At 42.6% G+C, this 23,576-nt stretch overlaps 1 protein-coding gene across 1 annotated transcript in view; it reads right to left on the bottom strand.

Annotated features, from left to right (window-relative positions):
* The window catches only part of LOC112225168 (polypeptide N-acetylgalactosaminyltransferase 13), a 74,557-nt gene that overhangs the window by 13,499 nt on the left and 37,482 nt on the right, over window positions 1-23,576 (bottom strand). Inside the window, exons 8-11 of the mRNA XM_024388850.2 lie at window positions 23,291-23,471; window positions 5,845-5,984; window positions 4,701-4,799; window positions 4,362-4,496 (exon numbers count right to left, since the gene is read on the bottom strand). Of these exons, the coding sequence (XP_024244618.1) occupies window positions 4,362-4,496; window positions 4,701-4,799; window positions 5,845-5,984; window positions 23,291-23,471 (555 nt within the window). The remainder of the gene's footprint in view (window positions 1-4,361; window positions 4,497-4,700; window positions 4,800-5,844; window positions 5,985-23,290; window positions 23,472-23,576) is intronic.

Here is a 23,576-nt window from a genome sequence, read left to right as displayed (position 1 = left end):
GGCTAATTTCAAAGGTTGGAATTCCATTACAATAAACCCTTCCTCCGATATCTCCGACCACCAGCCACCACTAGACGACATACTACTCACTGGACTACTACACATTAGAACACTACACACACTACACACTAGAACACTACACACTATATGACATACTACACACTAGAACACTACACACTAGACGACATACTACTCACTGGACTACTACACATTAGAACACTACACACACACTACACACTAGAACACTACACACTATATGACATACTACACACTAGAACACTACACACTAGACGACATACTACTCACTGGACTACTACACATTAGAACACTACACACACACTACACACTAGAACACTACACACTATATGACATACTACACACTAGAACACTACACACTAGATGACATACTACTCACTGGACTACTACACATTAGAACACTACACACACTAGAACACTACACACACTAGAACACTACACACTACACACTAGAACACTACACACACTAGAACACTACACACACTAGAACACTACACACTACACACTAGAACACTACACACTAGACGACATACTACACACTAGAACACTACACACTAGACAACATACTACACACTAGAACACTACACACTAGATGACATACTACTCACTAGACTACTACACATTAGAACACTACACACACTAGAACACTACACACTACACACTAGAACACTACACACTAGACGACATACTACACACTAGACTACAACACATTAGAACACTACACACTAGAACACTACACTACTGCACACTAGGGCCTCCACAAGGTCTGGTTGTACAGTAAGTTACTGACCTGTGGTGGCCCATGCAGGAAGACAGCCCCTACAGAAAGTAATCAGTGGGGCTGTAGTACAGCTTCCTAAACACCTCCAGCCGGGTGAAGTTCCTCAGGACCCAGGCTTGCAGGGGGCTATTATTACAGTACTCCACCGTGGGGCGCCAGCTGCCATCCTCCAGCCTGCTGATGGTCAGACACGACTGGGTGATGATGTGGAGGAACGTGTGCTTCTGTGGATGGACATCCGGATGGAGGATGTCATGCATGGACATGAGGAGATGGAAGTAGTGAGTGAGAAACGCTAGGACAGAGCCAGACTCAGGCCAGACAGGCCCAACAACAAGATCACCAACAGTACTGTAGACTTATATTCCAAAAAAACACAATGCCACACAACCCATCTAAAGGGTAAATGGACTATGTTGGAGTGTTGCTCAGAATGGAACCACCTTTGCCTACAATCAGAATCTTCAACCAGATTTCCTAGTTTGATAAAAGTGGATGGGACTTGGTGGGATGGTGGCACTGATTCTATATCAGCACTGATATTCTATAGTCTTATGAAAGGAAGAGCAGGGAGGGATTGAGAATAGGAGGTGACTAGAGAGATGGCTCTGACCAGTGCTTGAATTGGACTGTTACACACTGGTACTGAGTACCGGCACCTTGAATTTGTTACTGCTCGAGTACCAGTACCTCTTGAAGAAAATTGGCTTAAAAATATTGCAAAGTACCCGCACCTAAATATAAATAGGTACCCAAAATGACTACCGACAGCTATTTCAGTCCACTTCAAGCCCAGACTCTGACCACCTGGAATATGGAGATGATGTAAAAGTCAGGTATTTCTCTCTGTCTCTCAGATGCTGAAAATGATGACCATATGAAATGTTAATGGCACGGCTGGGATCAGTAGTATCGCCTGTCACACTGTTCCTAAAAATAATCAGGCCGTTGACAGAGGCATTGAAACCACACTGCTGTATACGTCAGGGACATTTCCTAACGCATGAATTATTCATGTTTTCATATTACATATTTAACTAAAGCATAAAGTGTAATACCTGGATCTCTCCCAGGGTGTGTACAGGAATAGATGAGCCTGGGGGCTTTTCAAAGTTGACAGTGACATGAGAGATCTTAATCAATGACAGGTGACACCATACTGGAGCAGGTAGCAGGGGGCGCAATCGGGCGTTTGCGTGGCTGAATTGTAGAGGACATTTTAGAGGCCCCCGTAGAGATATTTTTTATGCCAATTCCCTGCAGTTCTACACATTTTGCTATTAAGCTGAGAGAGAATGTTCCAGTTTCAAAGAACATTTTATGCGATTTGACATATTCTGCAATGGAGCTGAGAGAAAATGTTGCAGTTTTAAAGCAAATGTTCTGCAATTCTACGCATTTTGCCATGGCTAATTGTAATGAACATGAGGGGAGACAGAGAGCTGGGTTTAAGTGCAGGGCGCAGCAGGTGTTTATTGCAAAGGACCACAGGAGGAGGCAGGTAGCTGGGTCCAGATGCAGGCAGAAGGTCATACACAGGGGTCCAAAGGGGCAACAGTACAGGCAGGGAGAAGGCTAGTAACATAGTCCAGGAGATCAGGGAATAGGTAGATAACAGTAAATCCAATAGGCTAAAGTACAGGCAGGGAATAGGCACCGTTAGTGATGCAGGCAAAAACTATCATACACGGGAGGAGTAAATCACGGGAAACACAGAGCTCTGAAAGATGTGTGCCACAAAACAAACAATACCTCACAGTGATGGGATGCACAGAACTGAACTAAATAGTGTATGATAATGGCATACAGGTGTGTGAACAGGTAATTATAATTCAGATGATTGGGATCTGGAGAGTGAGCTGCGTTCAGGGGATCTAGGTGTTTGAAAGTGTGAGCTGCGTTCAGGGGATCTAGGTGTTTGAAAGTGTGAGCTGGAAAGTGAGCTGCGTTCAGGGGATCTATTTGTTTGAGGGTGTAAGTTGGAAGCAGATGTTACACTAATGCAGTGTTATTTAGCAGTATATATTTTGTTATTATGCAAAGTTAATTGTTGTTGAACTTTAAATTCTCTCTGACTGTCTAGTTTTTATTTTGGTGATTGTTAGTTCTCAAAGATGATATTATTTTAAAAGAAATATATAGCATCATTTTTTACATTGTTTATATCTGGTTTTAGTTGTTTCATTTTACTCTGAAAGTGTTTTTCCATCACACATTTTTTGGGATAAGGACTCATATGTCCCCGTGGAAGAAATATAACGATATGAATTGTTAATATTAAGGCTGCTTTGAGAATACACAATTGTTGTATGCTACAGTTTCCCTGTGTTAATGTATATGCTTTATTGTATGTGCTGTGCTAGTATGCTGTGCTAGTATGCTGTGCTTGTTTCAAAGTCTGATGCACATCAAAATGGCACTTGTACTGGCATAGATGATTTGCATGATATAAATATTATGGAGATATCTAGAAGCGTACTCAATTCATCAAGTCCTGGATCATTGAAATGAAAACCAAATCTGTTGGAATATCATGGACCATTCAGTAGTGTCTAATATGCTTGCAAAATTCCAGCAACTTTCCCAAAATGTCCAAGAATTCCATTAATCTTCCACCCAGGACTTCTGGAAAGCCAGGGAATTTTGGAAAGTTACTGGAATTTTGCAACTCTATGTCTGAGTTGACATGTCATTAGGCTCATAACTGGACAGTGGAGTCTGTTCGGTCCACAGGTCTGGCTAACGAGTCACATTCCCCAGAGCATTAAAACCTATAAACTACTAACACAATTTCACAGAGGACTTTGTAGACTACTGAGAGAGAAAAAAAACACGCAGGCCTTACAACCACTAAGAACAAGATACTACTACCTACCAAAGACAGGACTTATACACTGTCTACGTCGACTAGATGACGACATTCACGAGCGCCAGGTCAGAAAGCTTACCTCAAAATCATATTCCCACTTGCCAACATACTACATGAGAGAAGAACATTTGAATAAATGGGGGAAATTATGGGCTGCAATGTGCACTGAGCTACAGAATGATGGCTACTGTACAGGATTTGACAGGAAGCCTGACTCCTGACATGTAGCACCATCTGGTGGCTTAAAATAATCCAACCATTTTTGAAGAATTATAGATGTATTTGTACAGGTGTGTCATTTTCACATGAAAAATCTTCCTATGTAATAGTGCAGAAATTACTCTGGACAATCAGTGTGTGGCAAAGTTGTGTGGGCTCCCGAGTGGCACAGCAGTTAAAGGCACTGCATCTCAGTGCAAAAGGCATCACTACAGTCCCTGATTCACATCCGGCCATGATTGGGAGTCCCATAATAGGGCGGCGCACAATTGGCCCAGCGTCGTCCGGGTTTGGCCCAGGGTAGGCCGTCATTGTAAATAAGAATTTGTTCTTAACTGACTTGCCAGGTTAAATAAAGGTTAAATAACATAATCTCAAAAAATATGATAATCACAAGTTATTGCACTCCTGTCATGACTCACACAGTACAGGAGGAGTCTTGAGTTTGATCTTTACCTCTGCATCATACTCAAACATCTGATTCCCCTTCATTTGATGACACTTCAGCATGACCACAGGTCCATGGGGACGAGACACGTCCAGACACAAGTCATCTGTCCGGATCTCCTTATCAGCTGTGTAGGAAAACACCTAGCAGAGAGAACAAGACATTTACTGTATCTACTCGTCCATAGCTCTCTCCTTGTGTTGCAAAATTCAGGTAATTTTCCAAAATCCTGGCTGGAGGATTCTGGATTTACTGCTAATTCTCTCCATTCCAAACTGGATTTCTGGGAAAACATAGGAAATACGGGAAAGTCCATAGCTCTCTGCTCTCTACTGCAGTCTCCTTACCTGATTCCCACCCATGCCATGGCAGTTGAAGAAGCCAACTTTCTCGTTTTCCTTTCTGCCCATGTTGTCCACACACTGGTTCGTTTCAACATTTCTGATCTAGGGGTAGAAAGGAATAAAATGAGAGATTCAACATTGGATTCATGCTTACTCATAATTCCCATCCTTCAATCCAACTTGGCATATTTACAACTGACAAAAGCTACTGCTTATAGAGGTGGAAGAAATGAAGTCCCGCTCATCAAACACTGGCACATCATTTCCAGGTGACAAAATCTGTTGCCCAGATGTCAAATCTAATTCAATATTTACTATTCAATAAAACTAGCAATCTAAACTCATTAGCTCACCGGCGATGTAACTCATGATGCGGGACCTTGCTTAGCAACGCATATGGCTGCATACATCAGACCTGTTGTGATCTATGTTCCCAACCCAAATTCTTACTTAATGATTCCATAATCCAATGAGCCATCTAATGTCTAACTAATATACTCCTAGAGGCATGCTCTATGTGCTAGGTGTTGGATAAGGTGCTTACTATGCAGGAATGGTACCGTTCATAATTAAATGATATAAAAGCTAATGACTGGAGCTGTGAAAAGTGGGATGTGTGCTGTGTGCTGTGTGCTGTGGAGTGAGTTAATCATGGAACAGACGGGAGGGCAGGAAAGGGAAGACTGAGGGCACTGCTGCAGTTCCCTGCCATAGGCAGCTTTTACTGCAGTACATTGGATGCAGGCTGTAAAATCATGGAGCCTCAGCAGAATTAATCTTGGGGATTACAACCTCCTCTCCAAACTCCCAACCCGTCACATCATTTAACAGGCTCTCTATCAATCATGGCCTTCCTATTTTATTTGCATATGTTATCAAGAACATTCCCCTCTTTGCCTCATGCTAACCTGTTATCCAGAATGTTGTTAGCTAACTCTAGCCCGTGCTTGGGTTTGGGTCAACAACTAAACCGATGACGCCAGTTATCGTCCCTGACTTACTTTAAAGAGAAGTAGGGCAAATGGCACCCTATTCACTATGGGCCCTTGTTAGAAGTAGTACACTATATAGGGAATAGAGTCCCATTTGGGATGCATACACAATCATGAGAGGTACATTGGGCTGTAGAATCTGAAATGCTTCATACTTCACCAAGTGAGTAGTATCGCCTGGGGATCTGAGAGTCGGGGTAGATGTTCTCCAGGTACCAGGAGAAGGGTTTGCACTGCAGAGCTTCACGCAGGGCCTTACGAGAGGACACGTCTCCATAGCCCACCCGGGCCACACCTGCAACACAAACCAAGACCACGGAGCCATGTGTATCGAGCATGTCAGACTAGTAGTGGATCCGTTTTTGAGCTAGGATCAGTTTTTACATTTGAGATTATGATGAATGGACAGAGGGGACCTGATCCTAGATTAGCCCTTTACTTTATGATTGATACATACAGCACCTGGTGCAAGTACGGGGACACATGCATTGAAATATCAGCTAAAGACAACAAGAGCCCTTATCGCTTACAAGCAACAACGTTTGATTGGTGGGTGTGGCAGCTGTGGCTGAAACACCAATGAAGTTAGTACTCTGGCATCTATTGTCTGACTGCACTGCCAAAGCTGTACACTAGAGGGACCTATCCATCGTTACATGTTTAATGGCTGCCTAGTCTACACCACTGGAGGCTGCTCCTCAGAGGAAGGAGAGGACCATCCTTTTCAGTGAAATTTCATAAAAATAAAAATAGTAAAACATTTAAAAATTATACTTTTTTTAGATAAAACTATACTAAATACTAAATATATTGTCATCAAATAATTGATTAAAACAATTAAAACAAAACAAACAAACAAAAGGTTAGAATTAAAACGCAGGGTCGACCTCTGCCTGAGATCAGTTTCATGAAGAAGGAGGAAAAGGTGAGGGCGTTCAATACCAATTGGTATCAAAAGGGTAACTGGTTAACAGGGAGCCTTTCATCAAGCCACCTGTATTGCTGGCCTTCCCTGCTTTTAGGAAAGTCTGAGTACAGTGACCTGAAGAACATCGATCTTTTAGCTAAATAGCAAAACAAAAGATGGGAGCATATACAGTTCATTCGCAAAGTATTCAGACACATTGAATATTCCACCTTTTGTTACGTTCCAGCCTTATTCTAAAATTGATTAAATTAAATGTTTTCCTCATCATAATGACAAAGTGAAAAAATGGTTTTAGAATTTTTTGCTAATGTATTAAAAATAAGATCAACAGAAATACCTTGTTTATATAAGTATTCAAACCCTTTTCTATGAGACACCGAAATTGAGCTCAGGAGCATCCTGTTTCTATTAATCATCCTTGAGATGTATCTCAAACTTGATTGGAGTCCATCTGTGGTAAATTCAATTGATTGGATATGATTTGGAAAGCCACACACCTGCCTATATAAGGTCCCACAGTTGATAATACATGTCAGAGCAAAAACCAAGCTATGAGGTCGAAGGAATTGTCCGTAGACCTCCGAGACAGGATTGTGTCAAGGCATAGATCTGGGGAAGGGTACCAAAAAATGTCTGCAGCATTGACGGTCCCCAAGAACACAGTGGCCTCCATCATTCTTAAATGGAAGAAGTATGGAACCACCAAGACTCTTCCTAGTGCTTTCCGCCCAGCCAAACTGAGCAATCGGGGGAGAAGGGCCTTGGTCAGGGAGGTGACCAAGAAACCTACAATCACTTTGACAGAGTTCCAGAGTTCCTCAATGGAGATGGGAGAACCTTCCAGAAGGACAACCATCTCTGCAGCACTCCATCAATCCGGCCTTATGGTAGAATGGCCAGATGGAAGCCACTCCTCAGTAAAAGGCACATGACAGCCCGCTTGGAGTTTGCCAAAAGGCACCTATAAAAGGACTCTCAGACCATGAGAAACAATATTCTCTGGTCTGATGAAACCAAGATTGAACTCTTTGGACTGAATGCCAAGCATCACATCTGGAGGAAACATTCACTATGGTGAAGCATGGTGGGGGCAGCATCATGCTGTGGGGATGTTTTTCGGAGGCAGGGACTAGTCAGGATTGAGGCAAAGATGAACGGAGCAAAGTACAGAGAGATCCTTGATAAAAACCTGCTCCAGAGCGCTCAGGACCTCAGACTGAGGGCGAAAGTTCACCTTCCAACAGGACAACGACCCTAAGTACACAGCTAAGACAACGCAGGAGTGGCTTCGGTACAAGTCTCTGAATGTCCTTGAGTGGCCCAGCCAGAGCCCGTACTAACATCTCTGGAGAAACCTGAAAATAGCTGTGCAGTGATGCTCCCCATCCAACCTGACAGAGCTTGAGAGAGCAAAAAAGAATGGGAGAAACTCCCCAAATACAAGTGTGCCAAGTTTGTAGCGTCATACCCAAGAAGACTCAAGGCTGTAATTGCTGCCAAAGGTGCTTCAGCAAAGTACAAAGTAAAGGGTCTGAATACTTATGTAAATGTGAAATTTCAGTTTGTTTTTTGACAAAATGTTCTAAAAACCTGTTTTTGCTTTGTCATTATGGGGTATTGTCACGCCCTGGCCATAGAGAGGCTTTTATTCTCTATTTTGGTTAGGCCAGGGTGTGACTAGGGTGGGAATTCTAGTTTCTTTATTTCTATGTTTTCTGTTTCTATGTTTTGGCCGGGTATGGTTCTCAATCAGGGACAGTTGTCTATCGTTGTCTCTGATTGGGAATCATACTTAGGCAGCCTGTTTTGCCACCTTAGTTGTGGGTAGTTGACTTTGTTAGTGGCCTGTATAGCCCTAGTCAGCTTCACGTTAGTTTTGTTGTTTCTTGTTTTTGACAATTTAATCCATTTTAGAATAAAGGGGGGTAATCCATTTTAAAATAGGGGGGGCAATTTAATCCATTTTAGAATAAGGCTGTAACAAATCAAGGGATCTGAATACTTTCCCGAATGCACGGTAAATGCCCACATCAGATTCAAGCTTCTGGGATAAAGCTTATTCGATAATGTAACATACAAAGCTCTGCGTCTTCAAATGAGAAAGTAAGAAAAACAGGGATGTTCTCAAGTGGTTTATCGACACCACTGCATTTTAGGGCATGCAAGTATTGGCTTTTAGAGGACACGACAAGAGGGAACATTCTGCTAACAAGGGAAACTACAAGGAGCTTGCAGAGGTAATTGCACATCACAACGCTTTACTTTCTGAACATATGGAACTTTCGACTGTCTTTTCTGGGATGTCAAAATCAATTCAGAATGATTTAATAGCTTCCATCGCATCATCCATTAAAAGTGAGATTACAGCGAGGTTGATGTAACACATCTTTTCACACGCGCTCAAGTAGGCTTTCCAAGTTCCTTCAGTATTTATTTAGCAAAGATGATCAATCCGGACAGACACAAGCAACAACTCATTGCATACAATTGAAGTCGGACGTTTACATACACCTTAGCCAAATACTTTTAAACTCAGTTTCACAATTCCTGACATTTTATCCTAGTAAAAGTTCCCTGTCTTATGTCAGTTAGGATCACCACTTTATTTTAAGAATGTGAAATGTCAGAATAATAGTAGAGAGAATGATTTATTTCAGCTTTTATTTATTTCATCACATTCCCAGTGGGTCAGAAGTTTACATTCACTTTGAATTATATTTTGTTGTATTAATACTATTTAATCTCTCCTCAGACTAATATTATTCTGTTGGTCCTGAGGGTACCTTTGCCACTGTTCCACCCCTTGTGTGTTGCGCTGTCATGGTGTATTTGTTAGTAATTAGTACTTGGTAGCGTTGCCTTTAAATTGTTTAACTTGGGTCAAATGTTATGGGTAGCCTTCCACAAGCTTCCCACAATAAGTTGGGTGAATTTTGGCCCCTTCCTCCTGACAGAGCTGGTGTAACTGAGTCAGGTTTGTAGGCCTCCTTGCTCGCACACACTTTTTCAGTTCTGCCCACAAATTGTCTATAGGATTGAGGTCAGGGCTTTGTGATAGCCGGTGTGTTCACGGACATATTCAATCAATCCCTATACCAGTCTGCTGTTCCCACATGCTTCAAGAGGGCCACCATTGTTCCTGTTCCCAAGAAAGCTAAGGTAACTGAGCTAAACGACTACCGCCCGTAGCACTCACATCCGTCATCATGAAGTGCTTTGAGAGACTAGTCAAGGACCATATCACCTCCACCCTACCTGACACCCTTGACCCACTCCAATTTGCTTACCGCCCAAATAGGTCCACAGACGATGCAATCTCAACCACACTGCACACTGCCCTAACCCATCTGGACAAGAGGAATACCTATGTGAGAATGCTGTTCATCGACTACAGCTCGGCATTCAACACCATAGTACCCTCCAAGCTCGTCATCAAGCTCGAGACCCTGGGTCTCGACCCCCCCCTGTGCAACTGGGTACTGGACTTCCTGACGGGCCGCCCCCAGGTGGTGAGGGTAGGCAACAACATCTCCTCCCCGCTGATCCTCAACACTGGGGCCCCACAAGGGTGCGTTCTGAGCCCTCTCCTGTACTCCCTGTTCACCCACGACTGCGTGGCCATGCACGCCTCCAACTCAATCATCAAGTTTGCGGACGACACAACAGTGGTAGGCTTGATTACCAACAACGACGAGACGGCCTACAGGGAGGAGGTGAGGGCCCTCGGAGTGTGGTGTCAGGAAAATAACCTCACACTCAACGTCAACAAAACTAAGGAGATGATTGTGGACTTCAGGAAACAGCAGAGGGAACACCCCCATCCACATCGATGGAACAGTAGTGGAGAGGGTAGCAAGTTTTAAGTTCCTCGGCATACACATCACAGACAAACTGGATTGGTCCACTCACACAGACAGCATCGTGAGGAAGGCGCAGCAGCGCCTCTTCAACCTCAGGAGGCTGAAGAAATTCAGCTTGTCACCAAAAGCACTCACAAACTTCTACAGATGCACAATCGAGAGCATCCTGGCGGGCTGTATCACCGCCTGGTATGGCAACTGCACCGCCCTCAACCGTAAGGCTCTCCAGAGGGTAGTGAGGTCTGCACAACGCATCACCGGGGGCAAACTACCTGCCCTCCAGGACACCTACACCACCCGATGCTACAGGAAGGCCATAAAGATCATCAAGGACATCAACCACCCGAGCCACTGCCTGTTCACCCCGCTGCCATCCAGAAGGCGAGGTCAGTACAGGTGCATCAAAGCTGGGACCGAGAGACTGAAAAACAGCTTCTATCTCAAGGCCATCAGACTGTTAAACAGCCACCACTAACATTGAGTGGCTACTGCCAACACACTGTCAATGACACTGACTCTACTCCAGCCACTTTAATCATGGGAATCGATGGGAAATGATGTAAATATATCACTAGCCACTTTAAACAATGCTACCTTATATAATGTTACTTACCCTACATTGTTCATCTCATATGCATACGTTGATACTGTACTCTATATCATCGACTGCATCCTTATGTAATACATGTATCACTAGCCACTTTAACTATGCCACTTGGTTTACATACTTATCTCATATGTATATACTGTACTCGATATCATCTACTGTATCTTGCCTATGCTGCTCTGTACCATCACTCATTCATATATCCTTATGTACATATTCTTTATCCCCTTACACTGTGTATGACAGTAGTTTTTTTTGGAATTGTTAGTTAGATTACTTGCTCGTTATTACTGCATTGTCGGAACTAGAAGCACAAGCATTTCGCTACACTCGCATTAACATCTGCTAACCATGTGTATGTGACAAATAAAATTTGATTTGATTTGATTTGATTCCAATACCTTGACTTTGTTGTCCTTAAGCCATTTTGCCACAACTTTGGAAGTATACTTGGGGTCATTGTCCATTTGGAAGACCCATTTGCAACCAAGCTTTAACTGATGTCTTGAGATGTTGCTTCAAAATAACCACATCATTTTCCTGCCTCATGTTGCCATCTATTTTGTGAAGTGCACCAGTCTCTCCTACAGCAAAGCACCACCACAACATGATGCTGCCACCCCCGTGCTTCACGGTTGGGATGGTGTTCTTTGGCTTGCAAGCATCCCCCTTTTTCCTCCAAACATAACAATGGTCATTATGGCCAAACAGTTCTATTTTTGTTTCATCAGACCAGAGGACATTTCTACAAAAAGTACAATCTTTGTCCCCATGTACAGTTGCAAACCATAGTCTGGCTTTTTTACGGCGGTTTTGGAGCAGTGGCTTCTTCATTGCTGAGCGGCCTTTCAGGTTATGTCAATATAGGACTCGTTTTACTGTAGATATAGATACTTTTGTACCTGTTTCCTCCAGCATCTTCACAAGGTCCTTTGCTGTTGTTCTGAGATTGATTTGCACTTTTCGCACCAAGGTACATTAATCTCTAGGAGACAGAATGCGCCTCCTTCCTGAGCGGTATGACGGCTGCGTGGTCCCATGGTATTTATACAGATTAACGTGGTACCTTCAGGCGTTTGGAAAATGATCCCAAGGATGAACCAGACTTGTGGAGGTCTACAATTATTTTTCTGAGGTCTTTGCTGATTTCTTTTGATTTTCCCATGATGTCAAGCACAGAGGCACTGAGTTTGAAGGTAGGCCTTGAAATACATCCACAGGTACACCTCCAATTAACTCAAATTATGTCAATTAGCCTATCAGAAGCTTCTAAAGCCAAGACATAAATTTTCTGGAATTTTCCAAGCTGTTTAAAGGCACAGTCAACTTAGTGTATGTAAACTTCTGACCCAGTGGAAATGTGATACAGTGAAATAATCTGTCTGTAAACAATTTTTGGAAAAATTACTTGTGTCATGCACAAAGTAGATGTCCTAACCGACTTGCAAAAATTAGAGTTTGTTATCAAGACATTCGTGGAGTGGTTGAAAAACAAGTTTTAATGACTCCAACCTAAGTGTATGTAAACTTCCGACTTCAACTGTAAATGTTGCAGCAGCTTAGGCTACACCTAACCATTGAAGATGGGATAAAAACAAGACGAATTTTCAGTCTGATCAACTGTAGGCTACTAATAATAGCAGCTGCAAACAGCCTATGCACCCAGTCCATCTGGTCAGGGTAAACAAATTGGAAATGTATAATCCATTTGTGTGTCAGGAGAAAATGTGAATGTGATGAAATGTGGTTTATATTCAAAGTCAATCAACATAATAGTGACGACATAGACTGTGAGTAAATGTTTAATTAGAACTACAGTTGCATAGGCATGCATGATGCAAACATGCATAAAGCAAGCTCAGCCATGTGAGTTCTATTGTCTATCCGTTGTTGCCTCTGTGTAGAGGAAATCCAACTCTTAATCTAGTCTAAATAAAATTAATATAAACAAGTATAAGGTTGCTGCAGTTTGAGAGAGTTTTCATCCCCCCCCAGGGCCAGGATTTTTTTTCAGGATTAAAAAAAAAACATGTGACCTGATTTGGAAAAACTGGTCCCCATCATAGCCCATATATAACCATTTTACAACTGATTAATCACTGTCATACCTTATCGGGTCCAGAGTTTTTCTGGTTAGGCTAACAGATAAGGAAAAACTCTGGGCCCCAGGGGGAAACAATTGCCCCACCACTCTGGGACTTATGGTGCTGCCAGTCTGCTTGTAATTCTGATATGTCTGAGTTTAACTTCATGTTTAATATTAGCCACCATCGGGAGCCACCATCAGTTATACCCACAAACATTTTGGTTACACTTGAATGCCTAAAACTAGGGAGAAAGTCTGTAGAAATGTATAATGGACCTACATATTTTCAAATAACTTTTTCTAGCCCGGAAATTGATTTTGACAAACAAATCTGAGCTACCCTTGTTTGAATTTTGAAATCCCGATGTGGCCCTAGAACCAAAAGGTTTGCCCACACCTAATATAGGGAATAGGGTGCAATTTGGAATGCATACTAACAGTGGAGCTGCTCTGACCTTATCATCCCCTCTAATATCCTGGAGAGGCAGACTGAATGTCGACCAGGCTACACTAGACAGGGTGGCTCATCTATCACAGCCTCAGCACTGTCTCTCTCTCTCTCTCTCTACTGCCTGCCTGGCTGCAGCCTTCAGAGGATACTGCGAGCATGCTTTTCCAAAAATGACTTAGGTACTGGGCCTGCCTCTAACCCTCAGCAGACAGACTGAAGAGCATTCTGGAAACCTAGAAAGGGTGCCTTGCCTTCCATGCAAAACACTTAAAATACAATTTTATTTATCAAATGCGCCGAATACAACAGGTGTAGACTTGATCAATGTGCAGGGGTATGAGGTATTTGAAGTAGATACAGTATGTAAATGAAGGCAGGGTAAAGTGACTAGCCATCAGGATAGATAATAAAGACAAGTGAATATGTTGTTGTGTGTGTATGTAGTGTATATGAATGTGTGAGAGTGTCATTGTAGTGTGTGTGAGTGAGTGTGTGTATATACACTGTGTACAAAACATTAGGAACACTTTCCTAATATTGAGTTGTACCCCTTTTGCCCTCAGAACAGCCTCAATTTGTCAAGGCATTGATTACAAGGTGTCGAAAGCGTTCCACAGTGATGCTGGCCCGTGTTGACTCCAATGCTTCCCCACAGTTGTGTCAAGTTGGCTGGATGTCCTTTGGGTGGTGGATAATTCATTATACACACAGGAAACTGTCGACTGTGAAACCCAGGAGCGTTGCAGTTCTTGACACACACAAACCGGTGCGCCTGGCATCTATCATTATCATAGATAAGAGCCTTTGAATGGGGTATGATAGTATCATATCTAGTATCATACCCCATTCAAAGGCACTTAAATCTTTTGTCTTGCCCATTTACCCTCTGAATGGCACACATACACAATCCATGTCTCAATTGTCTCAAGGCTTAAAAATCCTTCTGTGATTGAAGTGGATTTAACAAGTGATATCAAATTGTATTTGTCACATGCGCCGAATACAACAGATGTAGATCTTACTGTGAAATGCTTACTTACAAGCCCTTAACCAACAATGCAGTTCAAGAAAAAGAGTAAAGAAAATATTTACTAAATAAACTAAAGTAAAAAATGTAATAAAAAGTAACACAAGAAAATTATATAACAATAAGAAGGCTATATACAGGGGGTACCGGTACCGAGTCAATGTGTGGGGGTGCAAGTTATTCGGGGTAATTTGTACATGTGGGTAGGGGTAAAGTGACTATGCATAGATAATAAATAGCGAGTAACAGCAGTGTAAAAACAGGGGGGGGGGTGTCAATGTAAATAGTCCGGGTGGCCATTAGATTCATTGTTCAGCAGTCTTATGGATTGGGGGTAGAAGCTGTTAAGGAGCCTTTAGGGCCTAGACTTGGCACTCCGGTACCAATTGCCGTGCGGTAGCAGAGAGAACAGCCTATGACTTGGGTGACTGGAGTCTTTAACCATTTTTGGGGCCTTCCTCTGACACGCCAAGTATAGAGGTCCTAGATGGCAGAAAGCTTGGCCCCAGTGATGTACTGGGCCGTACTCACTACCCTCTGTAGTGCCTTATGGTCAGATACAGAGCAGTTGCCATACTAGGCAGTGATGCTCTCGATGGTGCAGCTGTAGAACGTTGAGGATCTGGGGACCCATGCCAAATCTCCTGAGGGGGAAAAGGTGTTGTAGTGCACTCTTCACACCTCTCTTGGTGTGTTTGGACCATGATAGTTTGTTGGTGATGTTGACACCAAGGAACTTGAAACTCTCAACCCGCTCCTCTACAGCCCTCGCGATGTTAATGGGGGCCTGTTCGGCCCTCCTTTTCCTGTAGTCCACAACCAGCTCCTTTGTCTTGCTCACATTGAGGGAGAGGTTGTTGTCCTGGCACCACACTGCCAGGTCTCTGACCTATTGCCAGTCGGCCCACGCATGCTTTGAGACACACCCTTGTGGCTTTGTGAATGTTGACCTGTTTAAAAGGTCTTGCTTACATCAGCCACGGAGAGCGTGATCACACAGTCGTCCAGAACACCCCGAAGTTAGCTCTGGGCAGCTTGTGGCTGGGTTTCCCTTTGTAATCCGTAATAATTTGCAAGCCCTGTCACATCCTACGAGAGTCAGAGCCGGTGTAGTAGGATTCAAACTTAGTCCTGTATTGACACTTTGCCTGTTTGATGGTTCGTCTGAGGGCATAGCGGGATTTCTTTTGGATTAGTGCTCTAGCCTTTAGGTCGGTGCGGATGTTGCCTGTCATCCATGACTTCTGGTTGGGATATGTACGTAGTCACTGTGGGGATGACGTCGTCGATGCACATGTTGATAAAGCCGGTGACAGGTGGTATACTCCTCAATGCCATTGATTCCAGTCTGTGCTACCAAAACAGTCCTGTAGTGTAGCATTGAGCGAGTTACTGCTACTTCCTGCTTTAGTTTTTGCTTGTATGCGGGAATCAGGAGGATGGAATTATGGTCAGATTTGCCAAATGGAGGACGAGGGAAAGCTTTGCATGCGTCTCTGTGTGTGGCGTAAAGGTGGTCTAGAGTTTTTTTTCCCCTCTGGTTGCACATGTGACATGCTGGTAGAAATTAGACAAAAAATATTTAATTTTCCCTGCATTAAAGTCCTAGGCCACTAGGAGCGTGGCTTCTGGATGAACATTTTCTTGTTTTCTTATGGCCTTATACAATTCGTTGAGTGTATGTCAATAAGGGATCATAGCTTTCACCTGGATTCACCTGGTTTGTTTTTCATTGAAAGAGCAGGTGTTCCTAATATTTTGTACACTCATTGTACAGTATAGTCTTGTGACTGTGCATAGAGTCAGTGCAAGATAGGGTCAGTGCAGATATTTAATTAAATGGTTACCCGGACTATTTAGCAGTCTTATGGCTTGTGGGTAGAAGCTGTCTCGGAGCCTTTTGGTCCAAGAGCCGATGCTCCGGTACCGTTTGCTGGACGGCAGCAGAGTGAACAATCTACGGCTTGGGTGGCTGGAGAATTTTGCAATTTCTCAGGCCTTCCTCTGACACCGCCTAATATAGAGGTAGTGGATGGTATAGAGCTCGGCCCCAGTGATGTACTGGGCTGTTCGCACCACCATCTGTAGCACTTTGCGGTCGAGGGCGGTGCATTTGCCATACCAAGAGGTGATACAGCCAGTCAAGATGCTCTCGATGGTGCCGCTGTATAACTTTTTGAGGATCCTAGAACATTACTTGGCTCAGGCAGCCAAATGAATACTGAGCTGTGGTGACAGCATTGTTCCGAGTCTCCCGTGAGATCTCCAACCCATGTCATAAACAACATCTCGCATGAATATGGGAACTCAAGTTCAGAAAAGCACCAGTCTTGAAAGATACTCACAGTAGTACAGCGCTTTCGTATGAATAAAAGATCAAATGCCTTGTCCTGCACGTCAAGAGCAACATCAAAACTCAATGGAAGACGAACGCAAAGAACAGTAGAGTGAAGGCATGAGACTCAGTGAGACAATGAGGAGAAGAAACGTGAACCAGAGTAGAGGTAGATTAGAGCAAGATACAGTACAGGTTGCTTCCCTTTCAAACCAATTTGTTACATATAATCTAGTTACAGAGCTCACGGCATACAGTACAGTCCAGAGGAGAAATGACCCTATCCTGAAGAACATACAGTAATGAGGAAATGACTGTGGAATGAAGATTCTGGAGGATATTCCTATAAGACATAATGATAGGTCTTATGGTGCCTAACACGCATAGTATTGGCATAGGAGGCTACACTAGCCAATATAGGCAAATATTTTATATTCTGTGTGTGTAAGCAGGGGAATAAGTCATGTGGTGAATGCAAAACGACATGAGCAGTCTATTTTCAGAACCCACATAAATACGTGGGTATAATAATTTCCCTTAAAATTAAGGTTGAAAAAAACAGTGACAATAAACTATGTCTAAACAACTCAAAATGTTAAATGGCCACTTTCAATTTTGAGTTCATATCCAATTTAATGAAACATTTCATGTATTAGTGCCTTGAATTTGCCTGCTGGTGTGACATTACAATTCATGTTAATATTATAAAGGTTTAATGATTCCAAAATAAACAAGAAAAATATTTTGACTCATTATTTAGAGACATGTCTTTAAAAATCATTGATCATATTCTTGCATTTCACATGAAATACAATTTCCTTGTATAATGATGATAACTAAGTGTCTCGCTATTACATTTTGGGTATGATTCACAGCAACTTCACTAAATCTAGATAAAAATAAACTTTTTTCCCTTGCATTTGTTGGCGTCACCCCATAGGACATTATGTCACGCCGATGGATAATACACAACAGGCAGTCACATTTTACTGTTAAAACATAATCAATGGGACACTTTCAGAAGTTTCTGACTAAAAATGCTTCTTAACATTAGTTCTATACATCAGCAATGGATCCTCATTAAAGGATTTTAAGTGTACTAGTTTTAATTACACGGACTTGAAGTGTCCTGTATTATCATTTTTTTATCCCAGCCCCCGTCCCAGCAGGAGGCCCTTTGCTTTTTGGTAGGCCGTCATTGTAAATAAGAATTTGTTCTTAACTGACTTGCCTAGTTAAATAAAAGTTAAATACAGAATTTTTCATCACTACCTCCGCGAATCAGGAGTTGATCATTTGTGTGCCTGCTGCCTTCCTTGTATGTGGTAGCCGTTTCTCAGACTCAGACTCTCCGGAAATCAAATTCGGATTCTCCGTTACCCATGGTAGGCACAGAAACTACAATCCAAAGATGATAGGGCAGACATTCGAATGAGACACCAGTGCCACGGTCCGGAGCACCTGTATGGGTTTTGAGTCTGATAAATGCACGTGTGCCCAAAAGTCGGGACTTGTTGGCATATTTTAGCACTAGAATTGCCACAGTTATCCAAGTAACATTGGAGCGATTCATGAAACCATAACTGGATTTAATGAGCCATTCGGTTTCACTGCATCGACCATGTGTACATACCCACTAGTATGGCTTAATATTTGGGACAAGAATATGGCAGGATCAACCAGGTAGAGCAGGGGAGGGGGAACAGTCTCCAAAAGAGGCACGGCTAATGGGGGCCCTCCCAGGGTGGATCACGTATGCCCATCAGTCAGGAGGAGTGAAAATGTTAGGACAGACATAGAGGGACTAAGGAGATGGATGAGAACCAGGAATGGGAGCACCACAGCCAGCCCCCAATATGTGTCTGCATCGTCACTAGGCCAGGTAAAATAACTAGACCCTCCCTAGAGGGCAGAGACAGACCCAGAGGTCGCCAGAACAATGTTCACATGATGAGAGTGAGAAACCAGGCGTGGGAGAATGAATACATAAATATTGACCTCAGAATCACTTAAAAGTATCAAAATTGCAAGAGGATACAAATAGTCTAATTCAGTGTTACTTCATGAAAAATAGGTCTAAAAAGGTCATGATATACAGTACCAGAAAAAAGTTTGGACACCTACTCATTCAAGGGTTTTTCTTTATTTTTACGATTTTCTACATTGTAGAATAATAGTGAAAACATCAACACTATGAAATAACACATGTGGAATCATGTAGTAACCAAAAAAGTGTTAAACAAATTTTATATTTGAGATTCTTCATAGTAGCCACCCTTTATGACAGCTTTGCACACTCTTGGCGTTCTCTGAACCAGCTTCATGAGGTAGTCACCTGGAATGCATTTCAATTAACAGGTGTGCCTTGTTAAAAGTTCATTTGTGGAATTTCTTTCCTTCTTAATGTGTTTGAGCCGATCAGTTGGGTTGTGACAAGCTAGGGGTGGTATACAGAAGACAGCCCTATTTGGTAAAAGACCAAGTCCATATTATGGCACGAACAGCTCAAATAAGCAAAGAGAAACGACAGTCCATCATTACTTTAAGACACGAAGGTCAGTCAATCCGAATTATTACAATAACTTTGAACATTTCTTCAAGTGCAGTCGCAAAAATCATCAAGCACTCTTATGAAACGGCTCTCATGAGGACCACCACAGGAAAGGAAGACCCAGAGTTACCTCTGCTGCAGAGGATAAGTTCATTAGAGTTACCAGCCTCAGAAATTGAAGCCAAAATAAATGCTTCACAGAGTTCAAGTAACAGACACATCTCAACATCAGCTGTTCAGAGGACACTGTGTGAATCAGGCCTTCGCTGCAAACTACAACTAAAGGAGACAAATAAGAAGAAGAGATTTGCTAGGGCCAAGAAACACGAGCAATGGATATTAGACCTATGGAAATCTGTCCTTTGGTCCAAATTTGAGATTTTTGGTTCTAACCGCCGTGTCTTTGTGAGAGAGTAGGTGAACAGATGATCGCTGCATGTGTGGTTCCCACCATGAGGTGTGATGGTGCTTTGCTGGTGACACTGTTGGTGATTTATTTAGAATTCAAGGCACACTTGTGGTAGCATGGTTACCACAGCATTCTGTAGCGATACGCCATCCCATCTGGTTTGCGCTTAGCGGGACCATCATTTGTTTTTCAACAGGACAATAACCCAACACACCTCCAGACTGTGTAAGGGCTATTTGACCAAGAAGGAGAGTGATGGAGTGCTGCATCAGATGACCTGGCCTCCACATTCACCAAACCTCAACCCAATTGAGATGGTTTGGGATGAGTTTGACGGCAGAGGGAAGGACAAGCACCCAACAAGTGTGTGTGGGAATTCCTTCAAGACTGTTGTGAAAGCATTCCAGGTGAAGCTGGTTGAGAGAACGCAAAGAGTGTACAAAGCTGTCATCAAGGAGATGAGTGGCTATTCTGAAGAATCTAAAATATATTTTCATTCGTTTAACAATGTTTTGGTTACTACATGGTACCATGTATGTTATTTCACAGATATGTCTTCGCTATCATTTAATGTAGAAAAGAGTAAAAAAGAAATAAGAAACCTTGAATGAGTAGGTGTGTCCAAACTTTTGACTGGTACTGTATGTTTATTAATGGGTTATGTCCCCTGGAATGACCGCTATTTCCTCTGGTGTGACACATCTTCATGTCACACCAAGGGAAAAAAGCTGTCACACCGTTGGAAATCTCAGGCAGTATGGTCCAATGTGGGCCTTATTGTTAACAGTAAACCTATATGATGTCCCCACAACATGTTTTCATTGCTTTTTGTACTTTATAAAAAAATATGGATAAACAGTGCCTTCTGAAAATATCCAGACCCCTTGACTTTTCCACATTCTGTTACGTTAAAGCCTTATTCTAAAATTGATTTAATATGATTTTTTTCTCAGCAATCTACACACAATACCCCACAATAACAATGCGAAAAAACGATATTTAGAATTTTTTGCAAATGTATTTAAATAGAAAAATCTACAGAAATACCTTATTTACATAAGTATTCAGACCCTTTGCTATGAGACTTGAAATTGAGCTCAGACGCATCCTGTTTCCATTGATCATCCTTTAGATGTTTCTACAACTTGACTGGAGTCCACCTGTGGTAAATTAAATTCATTAGACATGATTTGGAAAGGCACACACCTGCCTATAAAAGTTCCCACAAGCCATGAGGTCAAAGGAATTGTACGTAGAGCTCCGAGATAGGATTGTGTTGAGGCAGGGGTATCAATGTCTGCAGCATTGAAGGTCCCAAGAACACAGTGGCCTCCATCATTCTTAAATGGAAGAAATTTGTTAAGACTCTTCCTAGAGCTGGCCGCCCGGCCAAACTGAGCAATCGGGGGAGAAGGGCCTTGGTCAGGGAGGTGACCAAGAACCCGATGGTCACTTTGACAGAGCTCTAGAGTTCCTCTGTGGATATCGGAGAACATCCCAGAAGGACAACAATCTCTTTAGCACTCCACCAAATCAGGCCTTTATGGTAGAATGGCTAGACAGAAGCCACTCCCCAGTAAAAGGCAAATGACAGCTCGCTTGGAGTTTGCCAAAAGGCACCTAAAGAATCTCAGACCATGAGAAACAAAATTCTCTGGTCTGATGTAACCAAGATTGAACTCTTTGACCTGAATGCCTGCCGTCACGTCTGGAGGAAACCTGGCACCATACCTATGGAGAAGCATGGTGGTGGCAGCATCATGCTGTGGGGATGCTTTTCAGCGGCAGGGACTGGGAGACTAGTCAGGATTGAGGCAAAGATGAACGGAGCAAAGTACAGAGAGATCCTTGATGAAAACCTGCTCCAGAGTGCTCAGGACTTCAGACTGGGGCGAAGGTTCACCTTCCAACAGGACAATGACCCTAAGCACACAGCCAAGACAACGCAGGAGTGGCTTCGGGACAAGTCTCTGAATGTCCTTGAGTAGCCCAGCCAGAGCCCGGAATTGAACCCGATCTAACATATCTGGAGAGACCTGAAAATAGCTGTGCAGCAATGCTCCCCATCCAACCTGACAGAGCTTGAGAGGATATGCAGAAAGGAATGGGAGAAACTCCACAAATACAGGTTTGCCAAGCTTGTAGCGTTATATACAAGACTCCAGGCTGTAATCTCTGCTTCAACAAAGTACTGAGTAAAGGGTCTGAATACTTATGTGAATATGACATTTCAGTTTTGCATTTTTAATACATTTTCAAAAATGTCTACAAATCAGTTTTTTCTTTGTCATTATGGGGTATTGTGTGTAGATTGATGAGGCGGAAAAAAAAACAATTTAATCAATTTTAGAATAAGGCTGTAATGTAACAAAATGTTGAAAAATGTCAAGGGATCTGAATAATTTCCGAAGACACTGTATACTGTATACATTCAAAAGGCATCACACCAAAGGACTAAGAAACTGACCACCTTTATGGCAATGGCAGAGGTGCAATATATTGATAAAAAATTCTGATGACACTTACAATCTGTTAAGGCCATGTGCTCATTTCAAGAGAACCCTCCTCGGTGCCCAAATGCTGGCTCGTTGTTTAATCACAGAATTAGGTCACACCAAGTGGACATTGCTTTTAGGGACATGTAATCAATCAGAACTATTTGGAAATATCATGAATAGACTATTGTTTCTTGAAATAAACTTCTGTGTTATAGCTAAAAGAGTAGGCGAATGGAATTTTGTTCATTTTTTTCATTAAATTACTTAAGTTCAAAGTTCCACAACCTTACCTGGGACAGTTACACCACTGGACAATTGCCACGTTTGGTTCAAAATCGTAAGAAAACAAATGATAAACTGCATGAATTTACTCAAAGATTTTACTATTATATCACAATTTTAGCCAATTTAAGTGAAGTTATATTTGTGTTTGCCATCATGGACAAAAAACAGGGGCCTCATGTCAACTACCCACATGCCACTTATACCCAACATGATAGGCAGGGACTGATTCCACACTTAAAGTACATCCTTTGAACTCAGCGATTTACACTGAGGCCATAGGCATTGCCACTCCATCAGATCTGTGTTGAACTTCTATTTGAAATCTTTTAAATCCCTTTACCATTTGCTTTAGTCTGCATGGAGTCCCAGGTGGGTGGGGTGTACCATTTTCCAACAATTCTATTGGTTCCATTGCGCCAAGAAACTCCAGCTTAAACCCAGCTTAAGTTTTTGAAATTATTTCAAATACTATTTGAACCCAGGTCTGCATTCCCAGTCCAGTCCATATGTATTCCCACCCGCTGAGAGACAACAACAGATTAAAATGGAGGCGTGATAGCGTACCTGGTGATATGATATAGAAGAAGTCTTTGAAGCCGTCCATCCACACCTCGGCCAATCGCCTGTTGTTCTTGTTGATGACTTGACCCGTGCCCCCAGGGAAGCTGTAAGGGGTGGCCTTTCGGAACACGTGACCCACATGGGAACAAGTGATAATCTCCAGAGAGCCGCCACACTGCCAGATCTGCACACACAACAGCAAGAGGTCACACACACATACACAATACACACACACACAAACAAACATGCATGCAAGTACGCACACACACACATGGCACTTTCATTGTCA

This window comes from Oncorhynchus tshawytscha, linkage group LG26, assembly GCF_018296145.1.
Source record: "Oncorhynchus tshawytscha isolate Ot180627B linkage group LG26, Otsh_v2.0, whole genome shotgun sequence".
Classification (NCBI taxonomy): Eukaryota; Metazoa; Chordata; class Actinopteri; order Salmoniformes; family Salmonidae; genus Oncorhynchus; species Oncorhynchus tshawytscha.
The sequence above is the reverse complement of the archived record's forward strand: the minus strand, read 5'-3'. Positions and strand labels throughout refer to the sequence as shown.